The sequence below is a fragment of the Calonectris borealis genome, chromosome 5 (genome assembly GCF_964195595.1).
Source record: "Calonectris borealis chromosome 5, bCalBor7.hap1.2, whole genome shotgun sequence".
Taxonomy (NCBI): Eukaryota; Metazoa; Chordata; class Aves; order Procellariiformes; family Procellariidae; genus Calonectris; species Calonectris borealis.
The window spans coordinates 11,475,925-11,491,357 of NC_134316.1; the positions used below are offsets into that span (position 1 = coordinate 11,475,925).

General features: G+C 43.1%; 1 protein-coding gene across 1 annotated transcript in view; it reads right to left on the minus strand.

Annotated features, from left to right (window-relative positions):
* The window catches only part of KIF26A (kinesin family member 26A), a 110,543-nt gene that overhangs the window by 7,166 nt on the left and 87,944 nt on the right, over window positions 1–15,433 (minus strand). The window contains exons 6-12 of the mRNA XM_075150954.1: window positions 10,201–10,410; window positions 8,128–8,221; window positions 7,386–7,648; window positions 6,951–7,134; window positions 6,493–6,652; window positions 4,638–4,800; window positions 709–4,093 (exon numbers count right to left, since the gene is read on the minus strand). Of these exons, the coding sequence (XP_075007055.1) occupies window positions 709–4,093; window positions 4,638–4,800; window positions 6,493–6,652; window positions 6,951–7,134; window positions 7,386–7,648; window positions 8,128–8,221; window positions 10,201–10,410 (4,459 nt within the window). The remainder of the gene's footprint in view (window positions 1–708; window positions 4,094–4,637; window positions 4,801–6,492; window positions 6,653–6,950; window positions 7,135–7,385; window positions 7,649–8,127; window positions 8,222–10,200; window positions 10,411–15,433) is intronic.

Below are 15,433 nucleotides of genomic sequence, written 5' to 3' on the forward strand. Positions count from 1 at the left end.
GTAGCATTAATGTAGGAGTCACTGCATCTTACGTACGCACCCTACGCAGTGCCCCAAAGCCTTACCTTTGGGTAATCTAACGCACATTCAGCAATCCTCATTAATGCACAAACACTCTTCTCCCCTCCAGGCCTATTCCCTTGTTTCCAAACTACAGTCCCAGCCCATCTCTCTGAAATTGGCTCACAGCTGCCTGGCAGCAGAGCTCCTCCTCTCCTCATTGCCCTTCTCTCACAGGTCTTCCCTGACACTCATTTGATCCTTACAAAAACTCATCAGTGCCCACCCAGCACCCTCACTCTTCCCAACCCACCCATAACACCCTTCTATTTCGGGCCGCCCTGGTGCTGCGCTCGCTGCCGACCCTGCTGAGGGAGGAAGGAACATCCCCCCTCCTGCCGGCGGCCATCTGCTGCCTCCTCCCTCGCAGGAAGGCTGCCGGCGCCCCGGGGCACCCGGCGCCTCTCCTGCCCTCTCTGCCGCAGCACCTGTGTCACACCTGCAGCTTTGAAGTGAAATAAATGACAAGTAGCTGCTGTCACAGCGATACGCGTGCACACGCAAGCGCAGGCAGGCAGTCCCCCTCCCCGCTTTGAGTTTCCCCCAAACCTCCTCTCCCTCTCTGTCAGAGACGCCATGAAAACCCCCCATCCTCAGATGCAGTGGAACGCCAGTGGACACCTGGCCACCTTCCCCTTCATTTCTTACCTGTTGACCGTTTCTTGGGGGACTTGAGGCTCCTCATCCGGCCCGGCGACGACATCCCGCTTTCGCTCATGGAGTCGTGTGCCGAGGAGGCGCTGCCAGTGGCCTCGCTGTCCCGAATCATGCTCTCGTAGCCGCTACTGCCCCCGCTGTGGTAAAACAGAGCCGTCCTCCCCATGGCTGGCGGCAGCTCCCCGCTTAGGACGCTGCTGTTGTCGCTGCCATGCCCGCTGCTGTACCGCTGAGGCCGCCGGGGTGCCGTTATCTTGCTGTATGGAGACGGCAGCACCGGGATTTGCGACTTCTCGTCGCTGAGGTTAATGCCGCTGTCGTTTCCGCTGTCGGAGTCGGTGGAGCCTCGGAAGTGGCCCACCTTAGCAGAGCCGCCCGACACCAGCTCATTCACGCGGCTGTTGGCTGCCCTCATGGCCTGCTTGGTCCCCATGATGGTCCCTCGGCCGGGTTTGCCACTGACGGGCTGCATGGGGCGGGGGGCCACCTTCCCGCCAGGGGCCATGACAGAGCCCTTCCCTGCGGGCTGCGCCAGGGACTTCACAGAAGAACTGAGGGACTTCGACCCGCTGGCAGAGAGGCCCCGGTTTTTATTTCCGTTCGCTTGCACCTTCTGGTTAGCTGTGGGTTTTGCCTGGCTGTTTTTACCAGGCGCAGGGGCGGTGAAGGGCAGTGGTAAACCCACACTGGAGGCAACAGGGGGGACCCCCAGCCTGGGGACGGCGCGCCCTGCCCGGCTGTTGCTGGCGCTCCCGTTCTCCCTCACCACGCTTGCTTTGGATCCGACTGACGTCAGGCTGTCGCACCTCTCCAGGGACATGTGGCTCCCGTAACGGTGCACGGCTTCGCTCTTCGACGCCTTCACCTTTAAGCTGGATGTCATCTTGGGCAAAGAGTGGTCGCCCTTCAGGTTAATTTTGCTGCTGGCACTTTCGCTGAAGTAAGACCCAGCTTTCAACCGCAAATCTGCTTCATCTTCAGCCTTTGGTGTGGCAGCTCTGGCAAAGTCCAGGCCGGATGCTTTTCCCCCACCATTACCCAGACCAACAGGTTTCTGCTCCAGGCTCGATTTGCGTACAGGAGGTGTTGGAGGTGTTGGCCCACCTGGCCTGGGCAACATGGTTGACTTCTGTGGTGCACTCTTCTTTCCCAGTGACGATTTCAAGCTGCCAGAGGTCAAGGAAGCATCTGAATTCCCTCGAGTCACGGCCTCCGACAAAGTACTGTTAGCGTGCGACACTGGCATCACTCCCAGCGTGGTGGCTCCTCTCTTCAGCTGTGGCATCTTCATCGCAACTTCTGACTTCTTTGCAGCTCCGCTGGAGGATTTGCAGGCCATTTCGCAACCATCCACAACCCTCTGCGAACAGGCGAGCATAGTCTGCGACTTCGTTGGCCTGGGTGCTGCGCCAAAATACTGGGCAGCTTTTCCTGGCTGCTTCTCAGTACCAAATGCATGAGATTTTGGAGACAGCAGTGAGTCTGCAGGTTTTGCTTCCAACTGATAATCGGTGCGCAACAGCCAGGGATCTTCAAATATACCATGTGGATTCTGCAGCTCTTTATAGCTGAGGACAGTATTATTGTGGATTGGAGACGAGGTAGTTTTTGTTTTCCTAGGAAGACTAGAATGTATTGTTTCTATCACAGGCATATCGCGAGAATTACTAAATTTTATTTTTATGGGCTGATCAGTGACACAAAAAGCACTTTTTATCTGAGATGCTTTGGTAGTTTCAGAGGTTTGAGGGCTTTTGCTGATGCCTGAGGACAGCTTGCTGGAACTCAAGCTCTCACTCTCCAGTTCAGAGAAGCAAAATCCACTGTCATTCAGAGCGCTTTTCAGGGGGACGGATAAAGGGGATGAATCCAGGTTGAAGGGCTCCTCGGACTTATTACAGCTGTAAGATGACTGTGCGACAAAACTGTCACTAGACTGGGCTCCATCACTTTCGATTGTACAGATGCTGACTTCACTAAGCCATGAACTGATGGAGGAACGTCTGCTGCTGGTAAAGGGATCCTTAGCAAAGGGCACAACAATATCAATATTTACACCAGTAGAAGTCTCCTGTGAGGTATAAGCATCAAACTCATCATTTATGCTGCTGATAATACTGACCGGCCTTGAACCCGATGCAAGGGCCTGAAGGGAGCAGTCGCTGTTAAAGCTAATGATACTGGATGGTCTTCCATTATCCATAATCCCACTAATGGATAGTTCTTCGACCACAGTGAAAACAAGCTCATCCTCTCCGTTCAGCTCAACAGGCTGCTGCAAAGTCACTGTGGTGGTTAGTATATCCCGATCAAAACATTTTCCTCTGAATGCTGACCTGAAGCTGTGTACCTCTATCGCACCTGACTGATTCTGGGCATTGCTACCAACCAGGAACGTGCTTCCTATGGGGTTTTGCTCAGGTTTGTTTCCCATCTGCTTGCTCATTCCCACAGGAGGAGTCCGAACTGCATTGCTATTGTCCAGCTCCAAATTCTCAGCTTTGGAGCTTGGTACGTGCTCTTTCTGCTGTGGAGGTGGAGGTGCTGGGCTTGGCAAGGGTCTCTTAACATACAAGGGCTTTTCCTTAATAACACATTCAGCTGTGGCCTTATTCTGCTCCGGATTCCTTGAAGGGCTACACCTTGAGGACTGCAGGGAATCGGTGATTGTCTCTCTCTCTCCCTCCAGTATCGAGTCTATTATTTTGTTGTCAGCTCTGCTCTGCGGCTTGGAAAGCTCTGTTTTCAAGTGAGGTGTGCTCTTTTCATGACAATTGCCATTGCCACCCCTTGGCACAACAGCCTGGAAAGGAAGGTTATGTCCTTTTTTGGGAGATGCAGTTTCTTGTGGAACTGGTTTCTTAAATCCTCCAGAAGGAGAAGATATTTTTTCCTTTATCAGCTTAGACTGTGCATTTTCTGTACCTCCAGAGACTGGGCTACAATTGGACACAACAGAGATTTCTCCACAAGCAAATTTGATGGGTTCCTCACTTCCATCAATGCACTCTAACCTTTCTTGCAGTTCAGCAAAGGTGTTGCATTTAAAATGGTCCTTGTCAGAACTCCTACCAATAGCAGAATTGTCTTTACTTCTCTTCTTGTTTAGGGATGGGATTATGGGAACAAACTCTGGAGGACCTTCATTATCTGTCAATTCCCTGTCAGACAAAGCTGCACCATTGGGACCAACATAGATGACAGTATCACAAGACTGTTCACTGCTGGAGGAATAATCAGGATCACTAGATATACTCAGGACAGGAAGGTCAGGGTCAAGGGCAACAGTTCGTGGGTGGAACGGTCGCAAATGGGGTGGTCTTCGGACATGTCCTTCTTCACATGAACTCTCTCCTCCAGACGAACTGGATGCATACTGCAAATGATCAGTAAGGAAAAAGTTATTAATATAAATTGATATATAAGTATATATATATATGTGTACATATAATTGAGTAAAGGTCAGGTTTGCTATATACTCTGTGCTTTGTGTATACTATCACAACTACATCTAGTGGAAAAATTAGAGTGTGAATTAAAATAACAAATACTGTATTTGGGGTAATATAACAATCACACCTTTTCAGATAATTTACATTAAATATTATGCATTGTCTTTCTCCTCAACAGTTTTCTGTTCCTTCCTTACTGTTTTTTAATTAATACAAATAGGAGCTTTTGAGATAGTTCCATATATAAGCAAAGAAAAAATACATGTTTGGAACAAAAAGAAGGGAATTTCAGGATTAAGGATTGGGGGTGGGATGATGGCTCAGTGCCAAGTCATTTATCAGTTCCTCTCCTGAGCTTTTATGCATTTTGTATTACTTCTTACCACCGAGAAATCCCATGTTCCCCCACCGAGAGGTTAGGAAAACTCATTTTCAAATGAATTAATTTCTGCTTGTTTGTGAACCAACCTTGGATTTCTTCTTCCTCATTCGGTGGATTCGCGATGCAAGCTGAATGGTGGTTAGAGTTTCTGCATAATTGGCTGGGGAGTCAGAAATATGCGCAATCATAGTAGTTCTGCAGTTGATGTTCCCAAGTGATTCCCTCAACAACATTGTCAACTTGTTGTCCCTGTGTAACAAATGAGAACACTAGGATGGTTTAAAGAAATCACAATCATTTTTTGCAGATGAACACCACAAGCTGTGCTTTCACTGTCATAGGATATATGCATGTATGGTACATGTAGATAAGAAACATGCTCCTATTATTTGACCACACTTAATGTGTCTAAATGTACACATACAAAGATACCGATATTTTAATTGTTTATCTGCCTGCGTATTTGCTGTATGATAAGTCATTTTATTTGTTACTTAGACAATTGTAAAACAAATGATTGTTTTAATTATCTCAGGTTTAGCTCATATTACCCAAAAAGCTCATGAGTGCTGTATTTTTAGCTGAGCAGGCTTAGTACCTGGATAGCTAAGCTCTGTGAGGTCTATGCAAACAATTTTGATAATAAGAAAAAAATAAGTCAACAGAAACGGTAAGAAATCTCTAAACAAATATAACAATGTTAGATATCAGAAATACATTAGCAGTGCCACCCCAGCTAATCTAGTTGCCTTTCTGCCTGCTGTGCTCTGCTCTGACAGCAAATGGGAAGCAGAATTTCCCTCTGAAGGCTTTCCTGATGATGCAAGTCCTCCACCATGGACAGCAAAGCTGACAAGACAGGTGACATTTTGTCCTACCTGGTCTCCAAGACATCTCTCCCCAGGGCTCCCTGGAAGCTGCTTCCTATCGCCCCCCTGAGCTGGCCCAACATGTGGGAACTACCGTCATGTCTGCTCACTAAACCATGGTAGGTGACAAGGTTGAGGATCTGCCCTTCCCTTTTCTAACCCATCCATCCTCTACTCCATCCACAGACGTAGCAACTAGCCTGAGGAAATTATCTTTCTGCCTAATACAGAAAGAAAGAACACCTGTTTGAGATGCAGCACTAGATAAATATGTGAAATGACATGATTGATAACAACGGCACAAAGTTATAATGCAAGAAGACAAACAGCAATTAAATTTAAGAACTGAAGGCCAAGTTCTGGTAAGGGTGTTTACAATGTGGCTGTTGTTTTTAAGCTGGGCTCCCCACAGGTGTGTTTGACATAATATTCCACAAAGGAACACACCTAAATGTTCGTTTCTGCTAAACAAATGTGCAACATGGTGGTCTTCTTTTTTTTAATTGAAAAGATGTACCAAAAAGGCATACAGAAATAACAACCTTTGATGACCATACTTGATAAACTCTCTAGTATTTTCTGAAATTTCAACACAATTTTTAAATTTGGAAAAAGGAGAGAAAATCCTATGAAATTTTGATGAAATTGTTCACTAATGTCCAGCTGGCTGAGATCAGTCTAAATTCCAAACCCAGGAAACAAAGAGGAGATAGAAGGAAAGAAAACATTTTGGCCATTTTCCCCTGCTTTTTTTCAACAATCAAACCCTCCTCAATATTTCACCCAACTTAAGTATATACCAATATGCATATAATTTTTGGCCATGTAATTAAAAAATTCATGTTACTAAGTGACATTTTAAAAGTTGTGTGTATGTATATATACGTATATACAGGTAGACAAATAGAGATATGTATTTGTAATATAGAAGTGACCTTAAAAGAAGACAGATCCCTCTCTGACAGAACTTCCTTTAACTCCATCTTAGGTAAAGAGTAAATTGTTGATGCAAATCATTGCTGAGGTAACACCAGCCACAAATTTAAGATAATGCGGACAATAATTCACTTACTTATATGGCACATGCTTAGCACCATTAATTAAGGCCAAAATTACATTGCCCAGGGCAGAGAGAGACAGACACAGAGACCCTCCTCCATCTCGGCTCTTGCTCAGCACTTTTTCACAGCTCCCTAGATCAATGAGATGCAAACGGCTGCGTCCTCCAGACACTAAAACAAAAAGGAGAAAAACAGTTGTACATCACGTTCTTGCATGGACTCAAGCCAAACTTGGTATTCAAAATGTATTCAAATGAGGAAAATAACGAATACAGCATAGGATAATGACCAAATTAAATATTAATAGTAAGGAAACCAGATATTAGCCACAGCTACCAAAATTAAAAGTGACTCGACTGGCCTGAGGGTTCACCTCGTTTTTTCTTTTTAAGTTTATTGCAAATTATTGTTTAAAGTAACCCAAAACCACGTCATTTAAAAATAAACAGTATGGTAAGAAGATTCATACTTCCTCCTTTGCCACTCTTCTCCATGCGATACTGGTATATGTGAAGAGTAAAGAGCATATGTGAATTCCTCCTATCTTCTTCCTCGCATTCAGGTTTGCTGGTACTTCTGGCAGCAATTGCAGCATCAAGGAAAAAGGCAGCTTTCTCTGCTGTCGGGGCCCTTAGCTCACTTTGGTTTTGAAGCTTGAATATAAACAAGAAAATGACTAATTAGCACAAGGGCATTTTTTATTATTATTTTTTGCTGAACTGGCTATATCTCTAGGGCACTAAAAGAAACAAATATGTACACCATGGGAGAAAGGCTTATAAATTAAAAGCAATAAATTTTTTTTACTGTCTTAAAAGTTGTCATAATTGTTGTCAGATAAAAGGAAATAAAAAGCAGAAGAAAGTCAGGCTCAGAAAAATCTATGTTGTGAAATCCTTTATACCTGGGTTCCACATATTGGATCTTCTCTCAGATAAACCCCGGGAGACTGGCCATCCTGAAGGCTGCCAGTGGCTACTTCAGCTAACAAATCCTTAAGGTTTTCATCTTTGCCACTGATCTCCACAGCAGATACTCTAATAGAGAAACGAGTCCCAGTTTTTTCTTTACGTTCATTGATTAATTTGAAGAGCCAAGAAATTGCACAAGGGATGATACCAAGGCTTTGCGTGGAGTTATCTTTCCCAATCATGGTAAAAGATTTTCCTAGAATGAAAAGACAAACATGAACTTAATTCACCTTTCTTGTACAAGACAGTGTCTCTTCATATCACCACTGTACATTACATGCAATGCCATGTGCTGCACAGATAATGGGAAAGAACAGATGCAAAAATGCCAAGTATTTAATTATTAATTCATTACTATTTACTCAATTAGTTTTGCAATTTTTGTAACTCAGACCCACCAGAAAATTAACGTTAAAAACATCTCTGATCTTTTGATTTTCATCACAATGCACCTATATAAACTTGCTCTTGAATAAGCTAATCTGATGTTACGTTTTACCTTTTCAAATTAAAACTTACAATACCAGTGTAGAAATAAACCATGATAAGTTTGCAAAGCTAATTAAAAAGAAATTCTAATCTATTCATATACTCCAGGTTTATTGTTCCAGGAGCTGACAGCATGTAATTACCAGACTGACATAGTAATTAACTGTAACGAATTTGGGAGCTCACCAAGCTTGACATGACCAAAGCAAAATATGCAACCATCTGCACCATTCACAACAGACTGGATTACTTCTGCTACTGTTCCAGAGCATACCTCAGCCTGAAAGAAAGATTGGAGACAAATAAGTAAAAGAGCATATACTGCTACAGTTTTTACTATTCCTCTGTAATGAAATGAATGACTCAATATTTTTGAGGTACAATATTCTCCCCATTTTTATGGCATCAGTCCTATTATTTTAGTAACTATGCTATCTTAAAAAATAATAAAATATGCTACTATAGCCTAAAATAGTTCTCAATTCTATTAAACCAATTCTCTTGGAATATTGATTCTATGACTAATGTAGCAAACTGAATGCTACCCAACCAGGCTTCCTGCTGGTATAATAGCTTAGCCAAGGCTATTCAGCAATAGTAGCAACTCCACTGAAATTAAGCTACTCAAGAGTGCGCACAGGAATTAAAAAGACGTTTATATCAGAGAAAATGCATTAAGATCCCTGAATAAGATTTCGTAGTATCACATTTTCCTCTTCCAGGGGAAACATCATCATCAATAAAGAGAACATGCTAAAATATTTGAGTGTACTAAAACCAGTTTATCCACGTCAGTGAAGGTTTCAAATACACAATAAGATGATCTATTAAGTACGGCAGCTGGGGGCAGGGGAGAGGGTTGGTGTAAATATTACTACAGTGAAATGATAAGGCTCTGTTTGCAGGTGCATGGCAGCAAGCTTGCCTCGAGCTACGACGCCTGCACAGAAGTGGCTGCGCTGACTGATGTCACCCAGAAACACCACAAACAGGCCACCCAACAGGCCCACCACAAGGACCTGAAAGAGCCTAGCCAGGGGTCAACAACCTGAAGGACGGGTGCCAAAACCGGCAGAGAAGCAATCTGTGACCGGCCACCTTGCAGCAGGGCTGGCAACACAAGTAAGAAAAAGCCACTTCCAGTTCTGGACTAGTCTTGAGATCACTGTTGCATATTTCTGCACAAAGATGCCATTTGAGCTTATGCAGAATCTTAAAACCAGCCTCCTGGCGTGGTTACCATGGCTTTAGGCACTAATCGTGTGGAAGGTTATTCTCCATCTTTAGTGCTTGGCTAGAACTTGGACCTAATACATAGTTTCATGTTTCTAGTTTGGGACCCAAAAAATTAAACAAAATCCTAGGAGAAGATCTGAGGCGGGATTCTGAACTAGATCTTGTCATGTTTTCTCAACATTAATATACCATTTTCACCTTGGATGTTTTGTGTTTTATTTTTCTTGCATCAAACCCTAATTTTTTTCAGGCAGTTCAAACTTGAAGTAGTTCTTCATACTCTGCTTATTTTTTTTCCTCTTTTTAAAATTGTTCTAGGATTTTTTTTCTGAACCCAAGATTTTTCCCAGAAGGACATTTCAGATGTCCAATCTCCCCAAATATACTGCAGCCCACAATCCTATCAAATACCAGCCATCCTATCTGTGTCTCAAATTTCAGGTCTGGGGCTACTACTGTACAAATACACCCTTTTGCAGGGCAAAAGAAAGGCATGCACCATCAGCACCATCAAGATAAAAGAATCAGTCAAAAACACAGTATAAACAAACTGGAAAAGGCAAGGAAAATATAAAAGCTCCCTAGCTGTTTCAGTATAGCAATCCCACAGGGTTAGCTGTATCTCTTCTAACAACAGCTTTTAGTTTAACGTTAAGCACATGTTCATTTACCATTGCAAGCAGTGGGGAAGGACTTTATTTCAGTGACATCAAATGGGTTAAAACCTAACTGGATGGAAAAGTGAATTTCAAATTGGCTGTGTGTCTTTCTCTAACAGGAGAAAATGCAGGAAGATAATTTAGTCAGCAAATCCATCTCCCCAGCTATTACTCCTTAATTTTACATCTCGACTAAACTAAAAATGTAAGAATTTACCCACTTATCTATTAATTACCTTGGTTTTTCCAGGCATTAAGGCAACTCATTCAAATAAAATTCCCCAGAAACAGAAAGAACTCTTAAGGCAATCAAATGCAGTGGCCAAGAGAAGACTCAGGAGGTTTATGCAAGTGACTCCAGTACCTGTGACGCATCCTGGGGGAAAACCGCATCAAAGGCAAACATCTTTGGGACAGCAACAATGCCTCTCCTGTGACCTGCATTGGAAGGCCCACTTGCTGCTGGATCATAAAATGTGATTTGCTTTTTTCGCGGGTCTACCTTTAAGAAGGACATGGATTCGGATGTTTCATGTGCTCCTTGAGAGGGACAAATCCTTACCATCACTTTCACCTGCAAGAATTCAGAAGAAAGCGACAATTTGAGTTCCCAGCTACAGATAAACACATGCAAAGCATTCCTCCCAAACCCACTCCCCCTCACATGACACGTTCATTTGTAATATTTAGGTGTGTCAGAACAACCGTGGGATAAAACCAGAGCCAGATTTTCCACCCTGGGGTCTTCACTGAACTAGCTTTTAAAGGTACGCTTTGTCCCTTCAGTTGACTCGGTTCCAGTTTTACCATTTCAATTTATAAATGTCTGATCTGCAGGTATGATCCACTGTAGGTGTAATACCATGCCTAAAGAAAAGGAAACTAGTCTCCTACCTTTCAAGTACTTAATGTGACCGAAAGCACAAACCGATCCACTCTGAAAATCAGTCTGAATAACACGAGGCTCAAACAGCTAGTGCATTCAAACAGAACTAAATCTAGAAACTTTCAATTCCTGGTTCACGTTCTTCTAATAAAAAGGTGCTTCTTTTATAGCCTTCCCAGGCAGACACCTTTATGCTGTCATTGCTAGGCTCATCGGTGGGTAGTTGCAGATTTAATGGGAAAGAAGGGAAGGGAAAAAAGCATTAAAAGGTCAAAAAGCTTGAAAAGAAACCACTCACAAAGTACGTTTCTATTGCAACATTGCAAATGCCAGTTTCCTACACATGGCATTTTAAGACAGCATTTTTAGAGAGCTCAGACACGTTGGCTGTGATTTCCAAAGCAGCTTATGGGAGCCAAGTGACTGGGTCTCACTAAAGTTCAGCAAAGGCTGCACACCTGCTTCTTTTAAGCTTCCTGGAAATCATACTTCTACTCTGAAAAACCGTGAAATATTGCCTCACACCCATTTACAACCATTTATCCTTATGAAATGCTCCCAGGTCAGAACCAGAGTGTTTTATACACCTTGCACTGAAGTAAATGACTATTACAGGCGCAGTGAATCATTTTGCTGATCTTCAATTCTGCACTGCCCAGCAGATCAAACTTAAGAGAAAAGCAATGCTCAGCCCTAGTGACTTTCCATGGCCAGTATGAAATGTTTCAATAGCAAGCTAAACCGCAGTATTTTCTCCTTCTCCAACTACCAGACAACGTTCACAGCACCAGTGTTAACCATCTAGTTTCACTGGGTGAAGAGCCTCCATGGCTGTAATGCGCCACAGCCAGCAGAGCTGGAACAATTTACACCCGTACTCTCCAGAGCACCCAACAGGAGCTTCAGCTTCTGCAATGCAACTACTGACCCACAAAACACCCACTCCTTTTACAGCACTTGCACCTGATTTGGAAGGGGATGACAGATAGCAACCCCGCTGCTGCAAATCACCAGGTGAACCCTCCAAACACAGAGCACGCAGTCGCTTGCTGATCTGAGTCAGGCTCACCTCTAGCCCTGAGCTGGATGGTGCAGGGGGAAGCTGGGTTGGAAAGCATCCATCTCTGATAAAGAATGATCCTCCTTTTCAGTAACTTTTTGTTGCTAAATTTAACCTTAAATCTGCCAGAACAATTTGACTCCTATTTACTATGTTCTGAGAACATTATTTCATTAAAATGGTGTGCACTTATTACACTGACACATTCTTTGTGTCTTCACAAAAAAAAAATGCGCTTTGCAGTCAGCACTTCCCCGTCATTCCTCTATCCAGATAAATAATGGCAAACGAAGAACCAAAGCTGAAAAACTACTTCAGCAAAGCACAACATGTGCAGGGAAATGCAGGCAATGAACAGAGACCGGAGCAGGCTGAGCCACCCTCTAGGACTGCCCTTTATACCAGACAAGATGGCAAGGTGATGGCATACACACCTGCACCCAGAGGATGCAAGCGAAATGTAGTGTCCAAGCCAGGATGATCCACAGCAGACGGGTGGGTGCAGCAGTAAGCACCATGCTGAACCTGTCCCTGGGGAGGGTGAGTAATCTGAAGGTTTCAATTAGGTGCTCAACTGTTTCATTTTTCCAGTTCCTACTTTCTATGGGGGCTAAGCTGCACACAGGCATCCCTGCACAGTTACTCAAGCATCCTCACAGAAAATATTTTCGAGAAAGCGGCTATAAAAGCTCTTCCCCAACATTTTTTCCAAACAAAGAGGTTAAGAAACAACCAATTCCTCCAGTAAACACTGCAGGAGACTCCACCAAAGGTAGCAGCAAATTCTTTCACCTATTGGCTCAAGCAGTGCCCCGATTTCATAGTGATATGAATATGAAAATACCCCAGAAAATAAGCGAACCTTAGAATAAATGAAACAGCTGCTTCAGAAGCAAAGTGCATCAGAGGTGATACACTCAAGGCTGTTTCCCCATAAAAGCTCCATGAAGCCAGCTTTGTGTAATAGCCTGCTAGCTCAGCCTTGACATGCTACCAAGGTGCTCAGAAAAATAACCTCCCTCAGGAAGAAAAAAAACCCTAACACCTAAATATATATATAAATACAAATGCCCACTTCAGGGTCACTTGATTAAAATGAATAAGATAAGAGGAAAATTGGTTTGCTCCTGACGTAAACAGGAAGTTACCTCCATGAGAGCGTTGTTCCCCCTAAAACAAAGATGGCTTCACCCCCAGAAAAACCTTGCGTGTCAAATCAGCTTTTTGAGACCACCTCTCTGAAGCAGAAAGATACTAAAATAGCTTCCCATAATGGACCAGACCCCAAACTTAACAGGCCTCAAGGGTCTTCATTTTCAGAGTGGAAGTGAACTTTCAAGACAAATGGGAGGGGGAAGAGAAAAGCAGCTTGAGGGAGTTCCTCTTTTAGTGTTTTGTGTATAAAAGCTGATTTGCGGAGTAGAAAAACACTGATTTCAAATTCAGTTTCTCTGCCCATTAAATCTTTCTATAAGTGATGCCTACCAGAAATTGTAGGGTTATGATGTGTCACACTCATTCACGATGCTGAGCCAGACTCTGACTTCACTCGGAAATGAAGTGGAAATGCTCATGGAAGTACCAACAAGCACAAAGATTACTGAAACATATCCCTTTGCAACAGCAAAAACTAAGTGCAGGCAGATCCCGGGTGCATGCATACGCTTCTAAGTACATAAAAGAAAGGTTTGGTGTTATACTATTTGTTGTTCTTACACTTCTTGCCCTCCTGTGTTTCAGGACCAATCTTAAATGGCAGGTTTATATTCTCAGCTCTGAAGTTCATCCCAGTACTCTTCTGGGATGAGTACTGCAGAAAAAGCAGCGTACTAAGAGCCAGCATGGTTCCTGCCTTAAGGATCAACTTAACTGCATCTTCCCCTGGGTTTCTTTATCTAGTTCTCATACAAAAGGCATGCTCGCTCTTAGCGATAGCAACATGCAATGCAGGAAACCATCCAGACACAAGGGCTTGAAGTGAGAAGAGAATTCAAGAAAACATGGGAACCTGCAAATTTTAAAGGAACTTTGGCCCGTAACTGGGGAGCATAGCAACAATACCTGCACTGCACTCTAATGCTTTTATTTGCTTATGAAAATGAATGACTAAAATTAAGTGCAATAACATTAATTTCAGGCCCACAAAGGATCACAGCCTCTGTGGGTACTTATTCAACAACGTGGCCTGCTTTGGTGGTCGGTTCCAACTGCAGCAATACCACTACTGGTAACACTTGCACAAAGCAAAGAAAACAAAGGATAAGGAATTTAGAGGAGAATGAATGAAGAAATGGAAGAATAAGACAGGTCTGAAAGAATAAGAATGGGAATGGAAAAAAAAAAAGAGCTAAAAGGAATGGGGGGGAGGGGCAAGAGGAGAGAAAGAACACAAAAAAGGAAAGACAATACAAATATGGCGATTCCAGAAAAGTCATTTAAGGTCACTTTTAGATTCCTTAAGGAGAGCTAAGATGGCATATCCTTCCTGTGATGGAGGTGACCCTTCCTGCTAGAACTGCGGATTTTTAGTAACTCCTTTTTTTTCCCCGCTTTTGTGTATTTCTTCTTCAATGTCACAGAAAGATGCAGAGTAAGAAAAAGAATTACAAGTGGAAGTTTTTCAAGGATACACAGATCTGTTCATAGGCATTCATACAGGCATCGAATATTGGATAGAGGCTCCATTTTAATGAGGATGTTGACAGAAAAAGAGGATAGGTTTGTATTTGAGTTCAATTTCTGCAAATAAAAATAAAAGAAACACAAATACAATACATGCACATTATTAACATTTTTCTCAGTGCCTGAAGACAGCCTAAATCATGCAAACCACTGAAGTATCTCATTCATTAACTGACTCTAATCTGGTGGGTTTTGTACACTGGAGGTTAACACTCAGCTGCTGGACTTTCCAAATTCATGTTTCTGCAGGAACCAGGAGGTCAGCAAAACTGCTGAAGGAAACCCTATTAAAATCAAAAGTGTTTGGGAAAAGAAGATGGTAAATACATCCTGAATATGCCATTAAAAGATAAAGAATTTAAAAAGTAAATAAACAAGCACATAATTTGGAAAAGCCCTAGAAATGGGTGGCATACGGTCAGAGGCCTACCCACTCAGCACAACAATAGGAGTAATTTTAACCTTCACTGGCAAGGATGGGAGAGAGATTCATAGCAATCAAGGAATTGTTGTTGCGTTTGTTTTTTTTAAAGTTTATCTGTCTGTCAGCCTACAGTGGAAGTCAGAGAAAAGAAAGGCTGTAAAAGCAAACATCTGCAAGCTAGAATTCATTTGCTCCGGGTACGTAAGGGCAAATCCAGTGGATGGATGCTGCAGCATAAAAACAAAAGTCATACCGCAGTTTTATGTGCGCATAAAGAATTTCAAAGGAGACAAACTGGCAAAGGGCAGATTTCCGAATAAAATGAGAGGGGGGAAAAAAAAAGTCCCGTGTGTGGAGGACAATGACTATGTGGAAGACTATGAGGCTAAACCCCATACAGTTTTAGAAACATCTGATGAGACCACTAGAGAACCACAGAACCTCAAATATCAGTAATTTGTTGGCGCCCTGAGCCAAAACTCTAGACCTTGGCTTCTTGGACCCTTATGAAAGTCAAATACAGATGCGTATTTAACAATTCTGGC